At 39.7% G+C, this 19142-nt stretch overlaps 1 protein-coding gene across 3 annotated transcripts in view; it reads left to right on the plus strand.

Annotated features, from left to right (window-relative positions):
* The window catches only part of NSMCE2 (NSE2 (MMS21) homolog, SMC5-SMC6 complex SUMO ligase), a 249982-nt gene that overhangs the window by 132035 nt on the left and 98805 nt on the right, over nt 1-19142 (plus strand). For 2 of the 3 annotated variants that reach the window (XM_008255900.3, XM_070075483.1), the window contains one exon: nt 5063-5146. The exons of the other annotated variant lie outside the window; for it this stretch is intronic. In XM_008255900.3, coding sequence (XP_008254122.2) covers nt 5063-5146 — 84 coding nt within the window. The remainder of the gene's footprint in view (nt 1-5062; nt 5147-19142) is intronic. 3 annotated transcript variants of the gene reach the window in all.

The following is a 19142-nucleotide window of genomic DNA, read 5'->3' on the forward strand; positions in this document are numbered from 1 at the left end:
GAGAGAGAGAGAGAGGTCTTCCATCTGTTGGTTCACTCTCCAGTTGGCCGCAACGGCAGGAGCTGTGCTGATCCAAAGCCAGGAGCCAGAAGCTTCTTCCGGGTCCTGCCCCAATGCAGGTGCAGGGGCCCAAGGATTTGGGCCATCTGCTGCTGCTTTCCCAGGCCATAGCAGAGAGCTGAATCAGAAGTGGAGCAGCCGGGTCTCAAGCCGGCGCCCATATAGGATGCTGGCACTGCAGGCCAGGGCTTAAACCTGCTGCGCTACAGCGCCGGCCCCTGATGTTCGTTTTTAAATGTAGAATGAGGAGACAATCTTGAAAATTTAGGTGCGTGCCCTTTTTATGGAAGGAGATTTCAAACACATAACGAACGAGTGTGCACAGTAGGGGATGCACGCCCAGCTTCCACACCTTGCAACTCTGGGCAGTTTTATGGTTTCCTCACCCTCTCCCACACTCCCCTTCTCATTACTGTAAAGCAAAGATGTGTTTGTTTTCTTCTTTTTATTTTTTTTTTTTACCTTTTCAAGTACAGTATGTAGAAGTATTCTTAACATTCTTCAAAGAATCTAATCCTCAGTACTGAAAAAGGTAGGTTGGTAGTGTAGACAAAGGACTGTAGTGTGTACTCGTTATTCTGACAGGAACTGGCAGGTAAGCAAGCAACTTTATTTCTCAAGATTTCATATGATGGTGACCATTCCATTGCAAAAGAGTGATCACATTCCAGAGTTGTAACAAGTTCTGGAGGCTTAGTTTTGCAATTGTCCACTCTCATCCTCCACAGGGATGTGACCTCGAAGAAAAGTAAGGAGTCCGAAGCCTGACAGAGCACTTTGGAGCCTTTCCAATTTTTGTGTTCTGTCCTACAATAGTCCTCAAACGTTTTGACCTCTAGCTGGGCAACGTAGGCTGCCACTGAGATTTCTGGGATACTGTGAAGCTATAGCAAGCCCTGCTTTGGGGCTAGGACATGCAACTTGGAAGTCAGGATCCGCTTAAAAGAAAATCATTTTAAAAACACAGTAAATCAGAACCACTTTTACTGATTTTCATTAATCTTTTTGGGTTTTCATAATTTTGTGACTCTGACTCTCGTAGTTACAAATATAAATAATTTAAAACCCTATGAATGTTTAATTCTGTCAAATATTTTATTTATGTAGAATTTTTTTCCTTTAAGTTGTGTGGAGTTTTTGAATTTTTAACCATGTATTACCCACTATGATAATTGAATATACAGCAGTTTTTCCTGTTGCAACTATTTTTTTAAGCAATTTATTTATTTATTTGAAAGAGAGAGAAAAGGAGAGAAATAGAGATCTTCTAGAGAGAGAGAAAGAGAGGTCTTCCATCTGATAGTTTACTCCCCAAATGGCTTCAATGGCCAGAGCTGACGCAGGCCAAAGCCAGGGCTCGGAACTCCATCCGGATCTCCCATGTGGATTACAGAGGCTCAGGTATTTGGGCTTGGACCATCTTCTGCTGCTTTTCCAGGTGAATTATCAGGGAGTTGGATCCAGGACGCGAACTGGAAGTCATATGGGATTTGGGCATTATAGGTGGAGACTTAACCTGCTGCGCCACAACAGTGGCCTCTGTCTCAGCTGTTTCAGTTTGTTTTAATACAGTCTTGAAATTTTTTCCAAAATGAAATTAATGCAAAGGGACTTCTGTTTTAAAAATTCCTAAGCCATCTTTGTGTGAATGCAAGGAGATTGCCTTCTCTCCACATAGAAGGGTTGTGAGTTGGGGGTAACAGAGATTGAGGAGATGAAACTTGTGTGATAAAATCACTGTGACTCCAGACCTGCTGTAGATTACCAGTACTGGTCTGTCACCAGCATCACCATTCCAGCAGACTCCCCTAGTGCAAACCTAGAAATACACTTATTTTCCTTGTTCATTCCCTGCATCCAATAAATAGGTCCTTATTGATTATTTATTTAGAAAAATCTTTTGGCTTTATCTTCCCATTCTCATGTCCAGCATGTCAGTTCTGATCTTTATCAACATATATCTGAACTAATTAGCAGTCGAGAAGAAATGGACTGATGGATTTTGGCTTTGCCATTTTATGTGTATTTATCCTTACAGCAGTCCTGGCAGGTGAAACAGTTATCCACATTTTTCAGATTGTGAAACCTGGGCAAGCTCTTGCAAATACTGGAAGAGCTTCTTGCTCTGAATCTTCCTTTCTCTGAGGTGCACTCTATTCAAGAATACCTAGATAATCTTCCTAAAATGTAGCTTTTAATAACTTCCCTTATAAAATCTATAGTTACTGGCATGTTACCAGGGATTTTCATGTTTTATCTCATTCTAACAAATTACTCCTTGAGATCCATATTGTTTCATATTACTTCCTTGTGAAATGACCTGTAAAGATGTCTGTTTCCCATTGAACCAGTTGAAAGTTCTTAATTTCGATAGCATTCCACATTTTATGCTTTGGCTCTGTTATATCTGTTTAGTCACCTCTCCCAAGGTAAACAGGAATTATCTTTAGCAAGGTCAACTTCCTTATGATCCTCTTTAGGTACCATTTTTATTTCTTTGCTAATGCCTGCTCAAAACACATTTCTTGTCCACCTAACCCAATTCCCCCCAACCCCACCTTCTCTCCTCATTTAAACTCTACCAGTGCTGCAAGGCCCATTCCAAGTTCTGCATTTTCCAAGAAGCCTTCTCCATCGTTTCTGTCTTATTTTTCTTGATTTCCTTTGCCACATATATTTGCCCCTAAGAGTATATTGTTAATTTATTTTTTCCTAATGCTGAAAATAATATATGCTTGTTGTGCAAGTATTAGATAGGATATTTGAAAGTGAAAAAGATAACTCCTCTGGCTTCTCACTTCTACCCATGGAAATTCACAGAAATCTGTGCATATTTTTTTCATAGTACACATTTTCCATTAACTTTCTCAAGACACCACTCCCCTTTCCATGCATGAATTTCAGAATTTTTTTTACTTAAAAATGGACTTATTTTAGGCTCCATTTTTTCCTCTAGCTCTTTGAAATACCGTTGTGTTTGTGTGTGTACCTACTCACGTGTATATATTATGGTCCCACATAAAGTATACTTTATATAAATGAGTGCATGTGTGTATTTATATTATATAAATGTTATAAATTTATTTAATAAGTTGTTTATATTCTTATATGTGTTTCCTGCACACATAAAATGATCTGGAAACACCAGACTACTAACTGAGGACATTCAGGAAGTTGTACTTTTGACTTTGTGTCACTGTAGTTAAATATTTTTGAAAAGATTAATTAATTTGAAAGACAAAGTGAAGAGAGATGGAGAGAAAAAGAGACATCTTCCATCTGCTAGTAAGCTCTCCAGATTCTCCCCAATGGCCAGAGAAAGGCCAGTTCAGAGCCAGGAACTCCGTTTGGGTCAGGTCTTCTGGAGGGTGGGGGTAGAGACCCAAGTACTTGAGACGTCATCTGCTGCCTGGTAAGGTATGCAGTAGCAGTAAGGGGGGTCAGAAGCAGAGGACACAAAATAGACTCTCCAATATGGGATGCAGGTGTCCCAAGCGGCAGTTTAACACACTGCACCACAATGCCCACCCCTAGTTAAATATTTTAAATAGTCCTTAGTATTTATATGTTTAAGATCATATTTAAAATGACTTCTCACTCTGCCTGTAGATATAAAAGTGCTCGTTCTGCAATGCTCTGAATCACTTGGCACGGTACTTTTTTTTTTTTTTAAGCTTACCTTGCTACTTTGCTAGACTGCAGGCTCTCAAAAGGAATAAGACAGTGTCATGTTTATGTTTATATTTCTCAAACCTAGTAAATCTGGTGTAGGACAGGGTCTGTAAATGCTAATGAAAAGTGAATGAGTAAACAAACGTACCTTTTAAAGAACAAAAAGCATCCTCCACATTTCTTGAGAGGCTCTTGATATACTTTTGAATGTTATTTTCTACCTGGCACAGCAGTGGGCAAAAAATTGGCACAGTAAATACAGGTTGATTTGAAGTTAACCAACACTTTGTGGAACTGTAGGCCAATGTGGAATCTACCATGCACTGACCCTCTTGATCCCATGCAGCAGAGAAATGAAAACCAAGAAGTGAATACCTAACTGATTAAAGCCAAGGGAGGCTTGCGGACTTCAGAGACATAAAAACTCTTTGGGCGTTAAGATTTGACTATACCCTAAGTAAAGACATTGACATCTTATGCAGACACACAGAAGAGCATGTCTCTGTGTCCAAAACAGAGAAAAAAAAATCCATTAATGTACCTGTTACGGTACCTAACAAAGGACTGTTAGACTCGCAGCACCTGCTGAGTTGAGGCGTGCATCCAAGTGGCCTGGCAGGTGTATAACCCAAGTGTGTTTAGAGAGCTGCAGAGCCTCATGCCCTGTTGCACTGAAATCCTGCATAAATAATTCCACTTGCTCTGCTTGCATTCGCACCACGCTTCCCTCTGATAATTCTCCTTCCCAAGAAACCAGTTCACCATCAGGCTGAAAGTGGCATGCCTGATTCTTCAGTTGTTCACTATAAATTAATAAAGTCTCCTGCTTCTTTTTAATACATTGGTGTGTTGTGAGTTTTGTTAGTATGAGTCTGCATTCCTGATTCCAGTCAATGAAATCAGATAGCAAAGCCTGCAAGGCTCATCCAGGTGAACACTACTGTGTGGGCTGAATTTCCCAGGTGACGTCCATCCACATTGTCGTGTACTGTGTTTCCTTTCCATTCCACACTTCAGAATACTTCCTCCCGATTGTAGTACTTAGTTCAGAACTTCTTAATGACGTGCACATTGTAGTTGGAGAGTACTAAATAATATTATCCGGATGACAGTAGACCCTTTTCTTCTGGGTGAGTATTCTTTGTCAGGTTGTGCAAATTCCACACCTGTATGAATGATTGGAATATGTGTTGTAGATGCCACATCTTGAGGACCGCCAGCAACTCCTTTCCAGTTCTTGCTTCCCAGCGTCTTCTGGTTCTCATCTCACTGTCAGCATTGATCCTGGCCTGATACCCAAGTCACTTCCTAACCCAGATCTCTCTTGCAGCGGTGAAACCTAAAGAAGATGGAAGACACAATGAGTTCGACCAGATTAAGGATAAGGATGCAAGTAGAGCAGGCAATGAACGAGGTTATAGAATTTTTTTCTTCCCTTCTCATCTGTCTCTCTCTCTTCAAGACAATTGCAATAACGTTGCAAGGGTTTCAAGTCCCATGAACTCTTATGAAAAAAATAAAACACAAGTTCTCTGTGCTTAACCATGAATGTAATGGAACTCAAACCAAGTTTCAATAAATCATTAACAGCAATTTCTTGCCAAAAAGGATATCAATGTAGATAACAGGGAAAAACCCATTACAACTCTCAGTGAATCACAGAGTTTTTTTTTTTTTTTTAATGGAGTAGTGTATCAAGTGCATTATTAGCTGCCACTTTACTACATAGCAGTTTTTCCTTTCTCCCCGTCTCCCCGATTCACAGCCAGAATATCTACTCGATCACTAAATTTCACCATCAGTTTATCAGGAGTTTACCCAGAGCCATTCCCAATTATCACTGATTTAAAATAGTGTATTTTTTCACAGATTACTAAGACTTCACAAAAGTTTCAGATAAGATAGTAAATATTAAATCTTGAACTGACTTATTTTTTATAAGCTAGGTTCTTAAAAACTTGTTTAATCACGCTAACCATAATTTTGCTTATGTAATTGCAATTCTGCAGCAAAATCAGACACCAGGATTAATACCTATAGGGTACTTCAAAAAAGTTTATGGAGAAATGAAATTAAAAGGTAAATGTTTTTTAGTGCAAGCAATTTTGAAATGCATGCAGTTTTTTCATAATACACCTTTTCCATGAACTTTTTGAGGCATCTTGTATAATACATCCATGAGACTTCTATCTCCACACAATATAATCGATATGTTCTTGTGTATTAATGTTTAATGATATGGGGCTGAAGTACAGAGTATTAAAGACTATTTATTTTAGATACTGACTAACCAGTAAATGAATTCTCTAGGCTCTTTGACCAAATTCCCCATCCTTGGGCTTTCTTTTTCTACTGGGTGAAAAATGATGCTAGTATTAGGAGGCTCCTGTTTCATCCCCATCGTCTTGAATGTGAGAGCAGGAGTTATACGACAGACTATCCAGTAGTAGAAGTGATGCTCAGAAGTATCAGAACGCCCAAACCTGCCACCACTTCTGTGAATGTCCTGCCTTAGGTTAGTGATGGCATCTTATGATACAAAGGTTCACATATTTTAAAACAAGCCAGGCAGTATAATTTGTTAAGGAATTAAAATTTAAGAAGAAAATTCATATTCCCTTCCTTCAATAAATGCTTGATGGACAGAAGATGGACATGGTCAACATTTATAATTTTTGAAAAAATTAGGACTCTCAAAACTACCTATATTTTTCAGAAGTTACATTCTCTCTCAATTTACCAAAGAGCATGATATATTGTTGATGTTCCTGCATATAGGAAAACACATAAACTATACCATAAATAAAGACAAAGGAGTAGAGTGGGCCAGAGAAAGGTAGTGATCTGAGAAGTGATGAGTATTAGACCCACACTGATCCCTGCCCCTCTCCTCTTGGCTCAGGCCACTGCCTTCCTTTTTCTTTGTCTCTTTCCTCCTGTTTTAGGTCAGGGTATAGACAAGAATTCACTAGACTGAACCAAAAAGACAACTAACTGTGGAACAGAAATGTCTTAAAATTGTGCAACATCAGGGCAAGCTGAAGTTTGCAGTTTTCAAAGTTATACAACCTTGCATACGCCGACTGCACAAAGACCAAGTGGGAGAGTAGGCAAAGATTACTTTTCTCTCCTTGTTTGCTTCTCTCAGTTCCTTTTCTGGAATCACCTGTTTTCCTTCAGTCCTCCTGCAGCCCTCTGCTCTCCATTTCTTGTCCCATTTTGGTAAAAGAGCATAAAGGCTTCATGTTATGTAAATATCTGTCTCTCTGTGTGTGAATGTATGCTCTATTTTGTTTTCATTTCTAATGACTTCAGGGTATCCCTTTTAAGTCAGATATACTCCCAACAGTAATACTAATTAAATTTTTAGAATTTCTGACTCTGAACAGTCTGAAAATTACTGTCAAAAACATACACAATTTCATGGTATTCATGGACCCTTACTACCTTTTTTATGGATCTCACCTGGCTTCAGATCCTTGCCCCGTGATGGAATTCCAAAGTTATATATTTGAAAACATACTCATTCACTAGGTACCCATTGAATGCCAGTGTGAGTCCAGAACTGTGCAGGTCTTTGAGATACACACACACACAAAAGACTGGTTCATCCATAAAAATTTGCAGTGTTAATTGAGGAGACTGACAAGTAAGTAAGCAATTATAGTGTAGAATAGATCCAGCAGTAGAGGCAGTACAGAATACTTTGGAGAGCATGTCAGATGAGTGTTTAATTAACCTTTGAGCATCAGAAGATTGTCTTTACAGTGATATCTGAGTTGTACACCTACATTGAAGAAATGCTATGTATGAAGTTAAGATAGTTATAAACTTGGCTGATGCCGTGGCTCAATTGGCTAATCCTCCACCTGTGGCGCCGGCACCTCAGGTTCTAGTCCCGGTTGCTCCTCTTCCAGTCCAGCTCTCTGCTGTGGCCCAGGAAGGCAGTGGAGGATGGCCCAAGTGCTTGGGCCCTGCACCCACATGGGAGACCAGGAGGAAGCACCTGGCTCCTGGCTTCAGATTGGCGCAGTGTGCCGGGCGTGGTGGCCATATAGGGAGTGAACCAATGGAAGGAAGACCTTTCTCTCTCTTTCTCTCTCTCTCTCTCTGTCTCTGTCTCTCTGACTCACTCACTAACTCTGCCTGTCCAAAAAAAAAAAAAAAGATAGTTATAAACTTGTATGTCATGTTGAGAAATTTGTATTTAATTCTTTTTAAAGATTTATTTTGTATTTGAAAGAGTGATAGAGAGACAGAGATCAAGAGAGAATGGATCTTCCACTCAGTGGTTCATTCTCCAAATGGCCATAACAACTTAGACTGGGTCAGTCTGAAGGTAGGAGCGTGGAACTCCATCCGGGTCTCCCGCATGGGTGCTGGGGCCTGTGTTGCCACTCTTTCACAGGCACATTAGCAGGAAGCTGGCTCTGATACAGGATGCCAGCTTTGCAGGTGGCAGCTTAACCCATTGCACGTCAAAACCAGCCCTGGATTTGATTTTTAAAGGGCCTTTAGTTGAGGGGTGATAAGAACTGATCTGTAATGGAGAATGGCTTGGAGGAAGCGGGACTTAGTGGCTGGGAGACTGTGATAGGAAACCAGGTAAGCAATAGTAGTGATTTTTCACTGACGTACTGAAGGTACAGATGTAAAGAAGTTGATAAGTTGAAAAGATATGAAGTGGAAACCACAGAATTTAGTGATAAATTAAATACATTTCTTTAACAAATATTAGTTGAGCTGCTGCATGTTAGGTATTCTGTTAGATACAATGATGAACCAAAAAACCCATCTCTGCCCTCAAACCTAGTGGCAGTGACCTCCAGGCTTCTGGAGCAGACAGCTCCATGGATGATGGTACAGTTTACCAGACAGATGAACCAGACCACAGATCCCTGGTCAGGAGAAATGCTTCTTGAAGCTTCGGTGCCCCTTTTCAGATTTCCAGAAGTCCCTGTGGTTGAGAAGGGTAGCGAGGGGTGTTACTGATGAGAATGTATCCTGTATGAACACTGTTTGGGGGAGAAGTGGAGAAGTTTGAGATGCAGATGACACGTGAAGCCAGGAGGTTGATATAACCTGGGAAATGTATAAAGAATGAGAGGAGAGGACTTGAGGATTGCACCTAGCAAAACCATGAAGAGAGAGGAGAAATTGATGGGGAGACCAAGGTAGTGCGAAGAATGTAAAGCGCGTTCTGAGGTGGAGCTAGTGGAACGTCTGGGAAGCAAAGCAGTGTGGCAGCAAGAGCCAGTGCGGGATAGATTGGACAGGTTTCTGATTTAAGGTCATGACCTGAGCTCACAGAGTGAACTTCACCCATTCTCCTCCATCGCTCTACTCTGCCTCAGTTCTACTCCTCGAATGTGCCTAAATGAATTTAATAGGAGAACGCTTTTATCACTGCAAACAGCTACAAGATGGTACGATGCAAACAAAACTTGGTTCTAAGAAGACCCTGTTAGCTAGGGGCTCATCCCGTGCTAAAGGGGATGCTGTCTAGGAGATACGTATAGAGGCCATTGGCCAGTGCTCATTCATGCCCCTCGGCTTCTAACAGCCACAGCTGGAGACCTGAACTGTGGTGTGGTTGTAGGAGAGGAGGGAGCATATTTTAAAGGTTTTGGAATCTCTGGCAGTCCCACAGGTTCTGGAGGCCAGGTTTCTTGAAAGGGCAATAAAAGGATCATCTTTGACATTGGTAGACTTGCAGAACATCCCACGCATGTGTACTTCCCCTGAGAGAGAAACGTAGGAAGGCATACTAGAGCCAGAATAATAACTAGACAATGTCCAGTAAAAAGGATATGTTTAAGTGGCACAGAATTGTGAATAGCAGTTTTTAACATAGTGGTGAACCACAATGCTAATGACAGATGATTCCTCAAAAAAGAATAATGTAACACACTAATAGCAGGCATCTGTAGTTACAGAATGCTAGTCAATTTAGCAGGCAGGAGGAAGGCAAAGGGATGCGCAGACTCCAAAAATGCTGCTGCTTTATTGACGTAAATTTAGGATGAAGAAAAGTCCAGCTATAATATAATCCAAAGGCACATGTTTAGAAAGATATATTAATGGAAAGAAATCAACAAAGGAAAAAGTTGGGATGCTACTGTTACTTTAGAATTTGAGGCAAAAAGCACCATAGTGTGCGATTTATTATCATTTCACTGTTAAAAATCTGGTGGTGAACACTGACACAATGGTGAGCATAAAACTTTTTTTTTATCAAAAGACATTGTTTTTATTAAAAGGCAACTGGAAAAACAAAAGGATGTAGAGTACTGGATAAGTTTAATTTAATATATACATTGTGTCCTATAGAAAGTATATGACTACAAAGTCAGATACTTATAAGATTTACACTAGACCATAAAGAGCATTTTAAGGGATATTAAAACATTGGAATTCTACTTGCCACATTCTCTGGCTGTAGAGTGGACAAATCCACATTTTTATGTCAAGTATTAACCAAAATATTAATTGCTTGAATTTTTAAAAAGACATAAATCAGAAGATATATAGTTGAGAACAACTAAAAAGTTAGTGAAAAGAACATACATGACTTAACAAAATGTGTAGATGGGAGGAAGGTTTAGCAAAACTGTATTAAAGGAAAATTGTTGCTTTATGAAGTCACACGGCATACACATAAATAAATTAAAACAGCAGTGCAAGGCGGGGAATCAGATAAAAAAAACAAAATAAATAGAAAAATTAAAGGACTAATAGTAATAATAAAAGAAAATAATGAACTAGAAAGAAGACAGTAGAATTAACTAATTTACTAAAAAATGAAATAGGGAAATAAAGATAGAAAAGATGAAATTAGGAATAAAAACAGGCTTATCTATGACTAGATGCACAGGGAGTTCTTTAAACATATATTGAAAAGTAATTTTTAACCTTATGGCAAAAAAAATTCAGTCTATAAAATGAATAACAGAATTTATTGTGAAAATGACCAAAATTGGCTCAAAATGGCAAATAGCTATAAATGGCATAGATGGGATTTTTAAAAAATATTCCTCCTTCCCTCAAAATACAAATTCCAGATATACTTTTCAGTAAATGTTGTCAAACCTTAAAGGAACGGATATAGCCTATGCTGGCTAATCTTTTTTAAAAAGGATTTTGTTTGAAAGGCAGAGTGAAAGAGACAGAGACTTTCCTTTTGCTGGTTCACTCCCTAAAAGGCCACAATGACTGGAGCTTGGGCAGACTGAAGCCAGGAGCCAGGAACTCCATTCTGGTCTCCCACACGGTGGCAGGGCCCCAAGCACATGGGCTGTCCTCCTGTGCCTTCCCAGGCTCATTAGCAGGGAGCCTGGTTAGAAGCAGAGTAGCCAGAAATGGAACCTGCACTCAGATATGGGATACTAATGTTGCAAGCGGTGGCTTGCGTGATCCCTCATATTCAGAAAGCATTTTAAATATGGAAATCTTCCTATTTTTGCTTTATGTAGCTAGGTGTCTCTGACTACATGCTTTATTTCCCCCAAGCAAAGAAAAAAGACATATCCTTAAAGTCATACAATTTGATGTTTTGATGCACATATAAATTAAGAAATAATCTCCACAGTCAAGCTAGTTAACATACCTAGCACCTCATGGTTACCAGTTTATCTTTTCCTTTTTTTGTGTGTTTCTGTGTGTTGAGAACTCTTAAGATCTACCCCCTTAGCAGATTTCAAGTCGCATGGCTACCCTATGATCAAATTCCAAATACTCCTATCTTTTCTTTCTCTTAAACGGGAGAGGGCATAGGATGGGCATTTGGTTCAATGGTTAAGACACAGCTTGAGACACTTGTGTCCCATATCAAAGTGCCTTGGTTTGAGTCCCAGCTCAGCTTTCCATTCCAACTTCCTGCCAATTCACACCCTGGGAGGTGACAGGATATGGCTCAAGAACTTGGGTCCTTGCCACCCACATGGGAGACCTGGGTTGAGATCCTGGCTCCTGACTTCATTGTGGCCTAGCACACACAGTGGTCAACATTTGGGGAATGAATCATCAATTTGAAAATCTCTGTCTCTGTGCCTTTCAAATCAAATGGAAATACATAAATTAAAAATGTTTTTAAGTTAAAAATACTTTAACTTAAAACTACATATAGGAAAACTAAAGTCAGATATTAGCAACTAAAATCTGGTAGCATGTTGAAAGAACCCTAAATATAATCAGTTAAGATTTGTCTCGCTTCTGGTTTATCACTTTTGTTTATCATTAGAAAATCCATGCTGTGGTAATCACATTGAGAAATCAAAAGGGAAGCTACTTTCATGTATTCATTAATTCATTATAGCAAGCCAACTATCATACTCTAGGCACTGTTGAGTCCAGTGGTGAACCAAAATGACTTGTCTTTGTGAAACTTAAGTTCTAAAAGTGATAAAAAAAAAAATAGCACATAAAGGATATTAGTGTATGATAAATTTTCAAACCAGTGGAGAAAAGTTGGCCTATTCAGTAAACTTAAAGCCATTGTTCAGTGTTTTAAAAAAGCAGCATGTTAAAACCAAAATTCATTCTCTATGTCCAAATACATTCCAGATGCATTGAAGATTTTAGTATTAAAAATTGAAACTAAGCTGAACAAAACCAATCCAGGAACCTTTGATATTATCGTATGGGCTTTTAGTCATGTCAAAAGGAAACATGCTTAAGAAAGTCTGTGAGCTGAAGGATGGCATTGCCTTGTTTCTGGGAAAGTAAGCCCAAAAGCAGTTACTTCAAACTTGGAAGCATTCAACAAAGCCAAATAGGTTCGCAAGGTGTTTTTGAAGGTGTTATATTCAAAGAACTGAAACTTTGCGAGGAAAAATCCCACGTGATTACTTGACATTATAAAGGTTTCATAGCCAAAGTCCAGTGAGTACTAAGACTCCCTAACATTTTTCGAGTAGTTCCTAGATATTTTTCTTGGCCATACATATAGAAGTGTTATCTCATGCAGCACTGAAAAGTCACCGGAAGTAGGTGCTGATAGTGTTTTACATATTTTACAGGCAGAGAGATCACAGTGGCTTGCCCTAGGGCACCCAGCTAATAGTCACCAGAAACAGGATTGAAATAGAGTTTGGTGCCAGAGTTCACATTCCTAATTATTATGCTGTACCAAGCAGGTCTCTTAAAGTTCTCCCAAACAGGTTCCTGAGTGAGGATTCGGGGAGAGGGGCGATTTCACTTGATCAAACTTTGAAGAATAAGCTTGGATGATAACTTCCTAATATCACAGCCAAAAATCCATTTGCAACCTGTGGGGAATCTTTTCTCACCTTTGTTTGGCCTTTGCCAGAAAATCTTCATGCAGTGTTTAGAACTCCAGTTTCATTTTGTTGACAAAATAACTTCCTGAAAATCACTTCAAAGAATTTTTGAGGAAAACATTTCCCAGTTTACTTCAAAACAAACGAGAGGACCTTGAATGTCATCTGCTCATTTCATCAATGATATTTGCAAGGCTGGGTTCTCTCCCTTTGTGACAGTGAAGGCAAAGCGATGTGATGAGCCTGACCCACACCGAGTTGTTCTTCCCACACCGCTTTGGTTAGAGGGCAGAGAGATTCTGGTGAAGCAGGAACACTCAGTGATTGTGTTGGTATCACATAATCAAAGTTTTTAAGCAAAAACTTTGTGTTAATATTTTAAATTTGGGATTTTTTTATTTCAAATATTAAAGGATGCCTGAAGATTTGCTTTATTTTATTTTTATTACTTGTAATTTGAGAGAAAGACAAAGACACAGAGAGCTTCCAGCCCCTGGTTCACTCTTCAAATGCCTGCATCCATCGGCCTAGGACTGGGTGAGGCCAGAGCAGGGAGCCAGCAACACACTAATGCAGGTCTCCTCTGTGGGTGGCAAGAACCCAATTAATTAGTTGAGCTATCACTGGATCTCTACCAGCAGGAAGCCCAAATCAAGAGCTGGAGCCCAGAATTGAACCTGGCTGTTGGATGTGGAATACAGGTGTTTTATATATTAGGCTAAATCCCTTCTCCTAGGTCTGAGGTTTTAAATTTTTTTAATATGGCATGGATTTTTTTCAAACATTGAGAAACATTATTTTATATATGCTTTTTGATGTGGAAATATAAAGATGCTCAAAATCTATTAGAAACAGCATGCCTTTCTTTCTCTGTCCTCCCAGATTTTTTTCTAGCCCTCTTATTTCAATTAAAAGATAAGTATATGTTGGTGCAAACACCTCTGAAATCCATGCATAGTTTCTCCAGAATACACATTTTCATGAACTTTTTAAAGATTCCCTCATATAACTTTGCTGTTTGTAGCATAAAAAGGCTATTATTTTCTTATTGTAAGTAAGCATTTATTAAAGATAGCCCATTTTACTTGTTCTACGTATTCTCATAAATTCAAATTTATAATTATTATAGCTGTAGTTTCTTCTGATTCTCATTTATTTTGTCTTTGTCTCTTCCAGTGATTTCTGAGATTTTATGTTTTAAGTCATTCTGAATCCTGATCTTTAAATAGTGAGGTTTATGTTGACAGTTGATAACAATGTTGATTATAGCATCAGTATTTGCGTATACATACAAAATGTTTACTGGATGACAACCAAACAGCGTGCTCACTATGATCCCATTTTGTAAAATAAATTTTAATCTATGATAGGACATATGGAAATAAAACAAATCTAAAAGGTTATGTAGCTATTAAAAAGTAATTGATTTGGGCCAGCGCCATGCCTCACTAGGCTAATCCTCCGCCTTGCGGTGCCAGCACACCGAGTACTAGTCCCGGTCGGGGTGCCGGATTCTGTCCTGGTTGCCCCTCTTCCAGGCCAGCTCTCTGCTGTGGCCAGGGAGTGCAGTGGAGGATGGCCCAAGTGCTTGGGCCCTGCATCCCATGGGAGGCCAGGAGAAGCACCTGGCTCCTGCCTTCGGATCAGTGCGGTGCGCCGGCCGCGGCGGCCATTGGAGGGTGAACCAACGGCAAAGGAAGACCTTCCTCTCTGTCTCTCTTCTCTCACTGTCCACTCTGCCTGACAAAAAAAAAAAAAAAAAAGGAGTAATTGATTGTATTTAATTGATATACATTTATATATTTATATGTATATGTGTATATTCAAATACATATTCAGAGTTTCTATAGTATAAATATATTCTCATAATAAAAACTATGTTTAATAAAGGGAATAAGAGAACTATAGGTCAAAGAAGACAAATGTCATTAGCTTTCTTATATACCACTCATACCCATTAGAAAGTATAATGGGGAGGCAATTAGCTAATTTAATCTTTACCACCATCTCAAACTATCCTTATGAGCCTCACTCTGTAAATAAACTGCCCATGGTCTGACAGGCTAAGTGTCCAAGCTGGGATTTACACTTGGGTCTGTAGTCTTCAGTCTTTTTTCGCTGCAGTCTACTCCTTATGCTGTCACTAAAGTCGTGGACCCCAGGCGAGGAAGCAGACTTAGAGTTGGACTGTTGAGCGTGCTGAGTGTAAATTTCCACACTATTAATTTGGAAGTAGACTTTTGGAATATGCTCTGGAACCTGGGGAAAGAGTCAGCTGAATCCATGCTTCGGATGCCACCTAGGGTTTGTTGAAGCTTTGCAAATAGGTGAGATTGTCCACAGGGAGGGAGTCATCGGCCCAAAGAGGCCAGAACCAGGTCTAGGAGCGCCAGCTTTTAAGCAGCCAGTAAAGAGAGGCTAACATGTCAGACTGGGACAGGATGGGAAATAGGAGGAGCAAATCAGTAACATACATACACTGTCTTTCATCGGTTGTGAGACCTGCTTTCCCATATTTGAATCTATTGATTTGCACATGTCTCTGACTATCAATGAGATAGCTGACAGCATTTTTTCTTAATGAGGCGTCGTAACTGTAGGAATATTATAATCTGATAGGTGATGGTTTAAAAATCGGTTTATGCGTTTCTAAATTATTTTATAATGAAAGCATAGGTTTAACTTTTACAGTCTACTTAAGCGGTGTGTAGATTAGGTTAAACGGATAGTTACATGCTGGGTGGACTGTGCAAGAGTTGAGAACTCAAGCTCTAGAGCAGAGCCAGGGCCATTCAGAGCATCTTCACCTACCAGCTGTGTCCCTTAGGTGACTCCCTTTATCCCCTTAAGCCCAGGTTTTCTCACCTGTAGAACAGGAATTAATTGTTAAGATTGTTGTAAGGATTAAGTGAGATAATTAAGTACTGAACATTGTGCCTGGCAAGTGATAGGTAAGCTCTCAGTCAACAACAGCTTTCATTATTATTATTATTTTCAATATTGATATTTCATATTAGGAAAAAATTATCCTTCCCTTCTTACCCCAGGGTACTGCTACTTCTCTATAAGTAAAGCTAAGTAACGTTTAAAATAGACAAATATGATGGGAGCTTGTGTACGCCTATGTGAGCTGTGTGTTATGTTGTCTCAAAGGATATTAAACTATGTCATCTGCCAGAGAATGTGAATTAGCAGGTGTGTGCAGATTCTAAACCTTTTTGTGCTCAGCCTAGTGCCTTGCTCTTAGTAGCTACATAACAAAGTACGGATTGATGCTGGTTAACCCCACGGGGCAGACTTTCTTTTTACTCTGAACAAAAAGATGCAATCTTTGTGGATGAGTGTTTGGGGAATTCCTGCACTATATCTCAGATTGCAATAGGGTTTTTTCCCCTTTCACTTTCCACTGTAACTCTGATTTGTTCCAGGGGATTTTATAGTTTCTCAGATGTTATACTGAATGAGAAGTAGAAGCCGCTAAACATTAGCTAGGGAGTGCAGATAATGTTATAAATATTTCTATTCGTTTGTCTTGTAAAACTGGGCATCTCATGTGACTTATCTTCATTGTGGAATTGCTAAATTAGTGCCGTGACTTTCCTCTAGAAAGCCCAAGATAAAGTCATCTTAAGCAGCTTGATTTACAAGATAATCATTATTTCATTTTCTAAGTGTTCTACTTTGCAAGAATTATGAGGAAGAAGCGTTTATTCCTTTGGAGAAAACTGATTTTTACTTTATCTTGATAAAATGCTATTGCATCTTCAGTTAATTTATAATTTCCACAGATAGTTTGATTGTCATAGTCATAACTTCTGTAAATATATCTAGTGTTTGAGAAGTGCCTCCAGAAGCCTAGAAGACAATAAATATTTTTCTGAGTGTGTGTTTCTAAAGACTATAACTGGGCATTTCTCTTAATTCAGCAAACTAATTATTTTTATTTAGTCAAAATCCACCTTTTAGAATTAGGGTTATAATTTGATCATTATTGATATCAAATTATTTCCTTTCCTCTAACTTTTAATAACTCAAACTCTAATAGCTCTTTTCACATCTGTGTTTCTATTAGTTACATTTGAAGATGTCTGAAAGCAAGGATCTTGTGTATTCTTTGAAATTCTATTTAATGTCAATGCATAAAGTTTGAGTCATTGGGGTACTGCAAAATATTTAACCAAGATGTGTAGTGTGACATCAGATAATTAATTGAATTACCACACTAGCTGTGAATGGGGCCCAATTTGCAAAAATAAATGATGTCCCCTTTTACAAGGGAGGAAATTAACAATGCTTATTCAGGTTCTAAGGCTTAATTGGCTCTGACTTACTAAAGGAAAAAAGTTGATCAAATAACTGGCACGCACTTCCCATATTTAGCAAATCCTGAATCACTGCCATTTTTTTTTATAGAACTGATTGGCTATGTTCTTTTATCTATGGCCTCAGTTTTGTCTGTTTTGTTTTATGGTAAAATGAAGCACTATAATTGCTCATAAATGCCCTCTGTTTCTAAAATGTTGTAAGATTTTAAGCCCAATTTCCCTTCAGGCTTGTTGCTCTTGTTAATTGATGTGGCTGAGTTGTCTGGAATCAACCTCATTCATGCAAGTGACTGAGACTTGAAGTTCTGTGGAGGCTATTTGGTCCAGGAATGAATCCATTCACTCAGCAGACGCGTGCTTCCACTAGCCAAGTCCTGAAAGAGCTCACGGCCCCATAAAGCCAGTTGTGGTGGTTTTAAGACATGGTTCCAAAATATTTTGACACTCCTTACATCCAAAGATGGGACTCTGCCCCTTTGCCAATAAAAATGCTGCAGAAGTGACACACTGAAATACTTCTAGGCCCAGACCTTCAGAAACTAGCAGCTTCCACTTCCTGTCCTTGGACTGCTGTCTCTTGGAACCCATGCTGTGATGAAGCCCAAGCCACCCAGTAGATAGAAAGACCCAAGCTGCAGGGAGCCCACGCCAGCACCCGCTGTGTGAACAGCCATCTCGCCAGTAGATTCTGCGGCTCCAGGAGAGCTGCCCCAGCCGATGCTGTGTAGGATGCGCACAAGCCGTCCCCACCATGCCCTGCCCCAGCTGCAGATTCGGGAGCAAACTAAGTGACTGCTGGGTTGAGCCTTGGGATTCGGCAGTGATTTGTTGCAGAAACAAGGAAGTAGACACGTACGAATTTTTGAAGCATGATGGAATTACAGTGGCAGTTATATGTTCTGTGTATCACCAACTCCTAACTTTGACCCCATGGTCCTGGTCATTGAGGGCATTTGAGGAGGGAACCAGAAGATGGGAGTGTACTGTGTGTGTGTGTGTGTGTGTGTGTGTCTTTTTAAAAAAATATTTTTGAGGTAAAAAATAAAATATTTCGAAATCTTAAAAGGATACTTAGTAACTGATTGTGGGGGAAAAAGGTCAAAATACAAGAACCCCTCCCCCCCAGATTTTTACGTTAGATGAGGGCTAGATGCCAGGGCTACCAGAAGGGAACAAGAGAGAATATGCAAAGCGTGGTTTCAGCATAGAGGCACTGAGTTCCGCTCTGATGGGCTGGATTTGCAGTCTACAGCATCCATGTAGGGATGTCAGTAAGGCAGCTACAAACAGAAGGTTCTTCCACAAGTTTGTGAGAAAATGGAATTGAAAGATGAGTTTATTTTTGGTGTGGAAAATGTGAAATCCATATTCCTCACATGATGCACTTTCTGTGAACTTTTTGAAGCTCCTATGTACAAGTCAAAAATTTAAGGTCGAAGCTGTTGGGCAGGCACTGTGGCATTCTGCCATAGTGGGTTAAGCCACTTCCTGCAGTGCTGGCATCCCATATGGGTGTTGGTTCAAGTCCCAGCTGCTCCACTTCTGATCCAGCTCTCTGTTATGGCCTGGGAAAGCAGTATAAGATGGCCCAAGTCCTTGGGCCCCTGCACCCACGTGGGAGACCCAGAGGAAGTTCCTGCCTCCTGGTTTCGGATCAGCTCAGCTCCAGCCATCGCAGCCATCTAGGGAGTGAACCAGTGGATGGAAGACCTTTCTCTCCGTCTCTCCTTCTCTCTCTGTGACTGTTTCTCAAGTAAAAAATATAAAATCGTTAAAAAAAATTACAGCTGCAAGCACAGATTAGCAG

Source organism: Oryctolagus cuniculus, chromosome 6 (assembly GCF_964237555.1).
Source record: "Oryctolagus cuniculus chromosome 6, mOryCun1.1, whole genome shotgun sequence".
Taxonomy (NCBI): Eukaryota; Metazoa; Chordata; class Mammalia; order Lagomorpha; family Leporidae; genus Oryctolagus; species Oryctolagus cuniculus.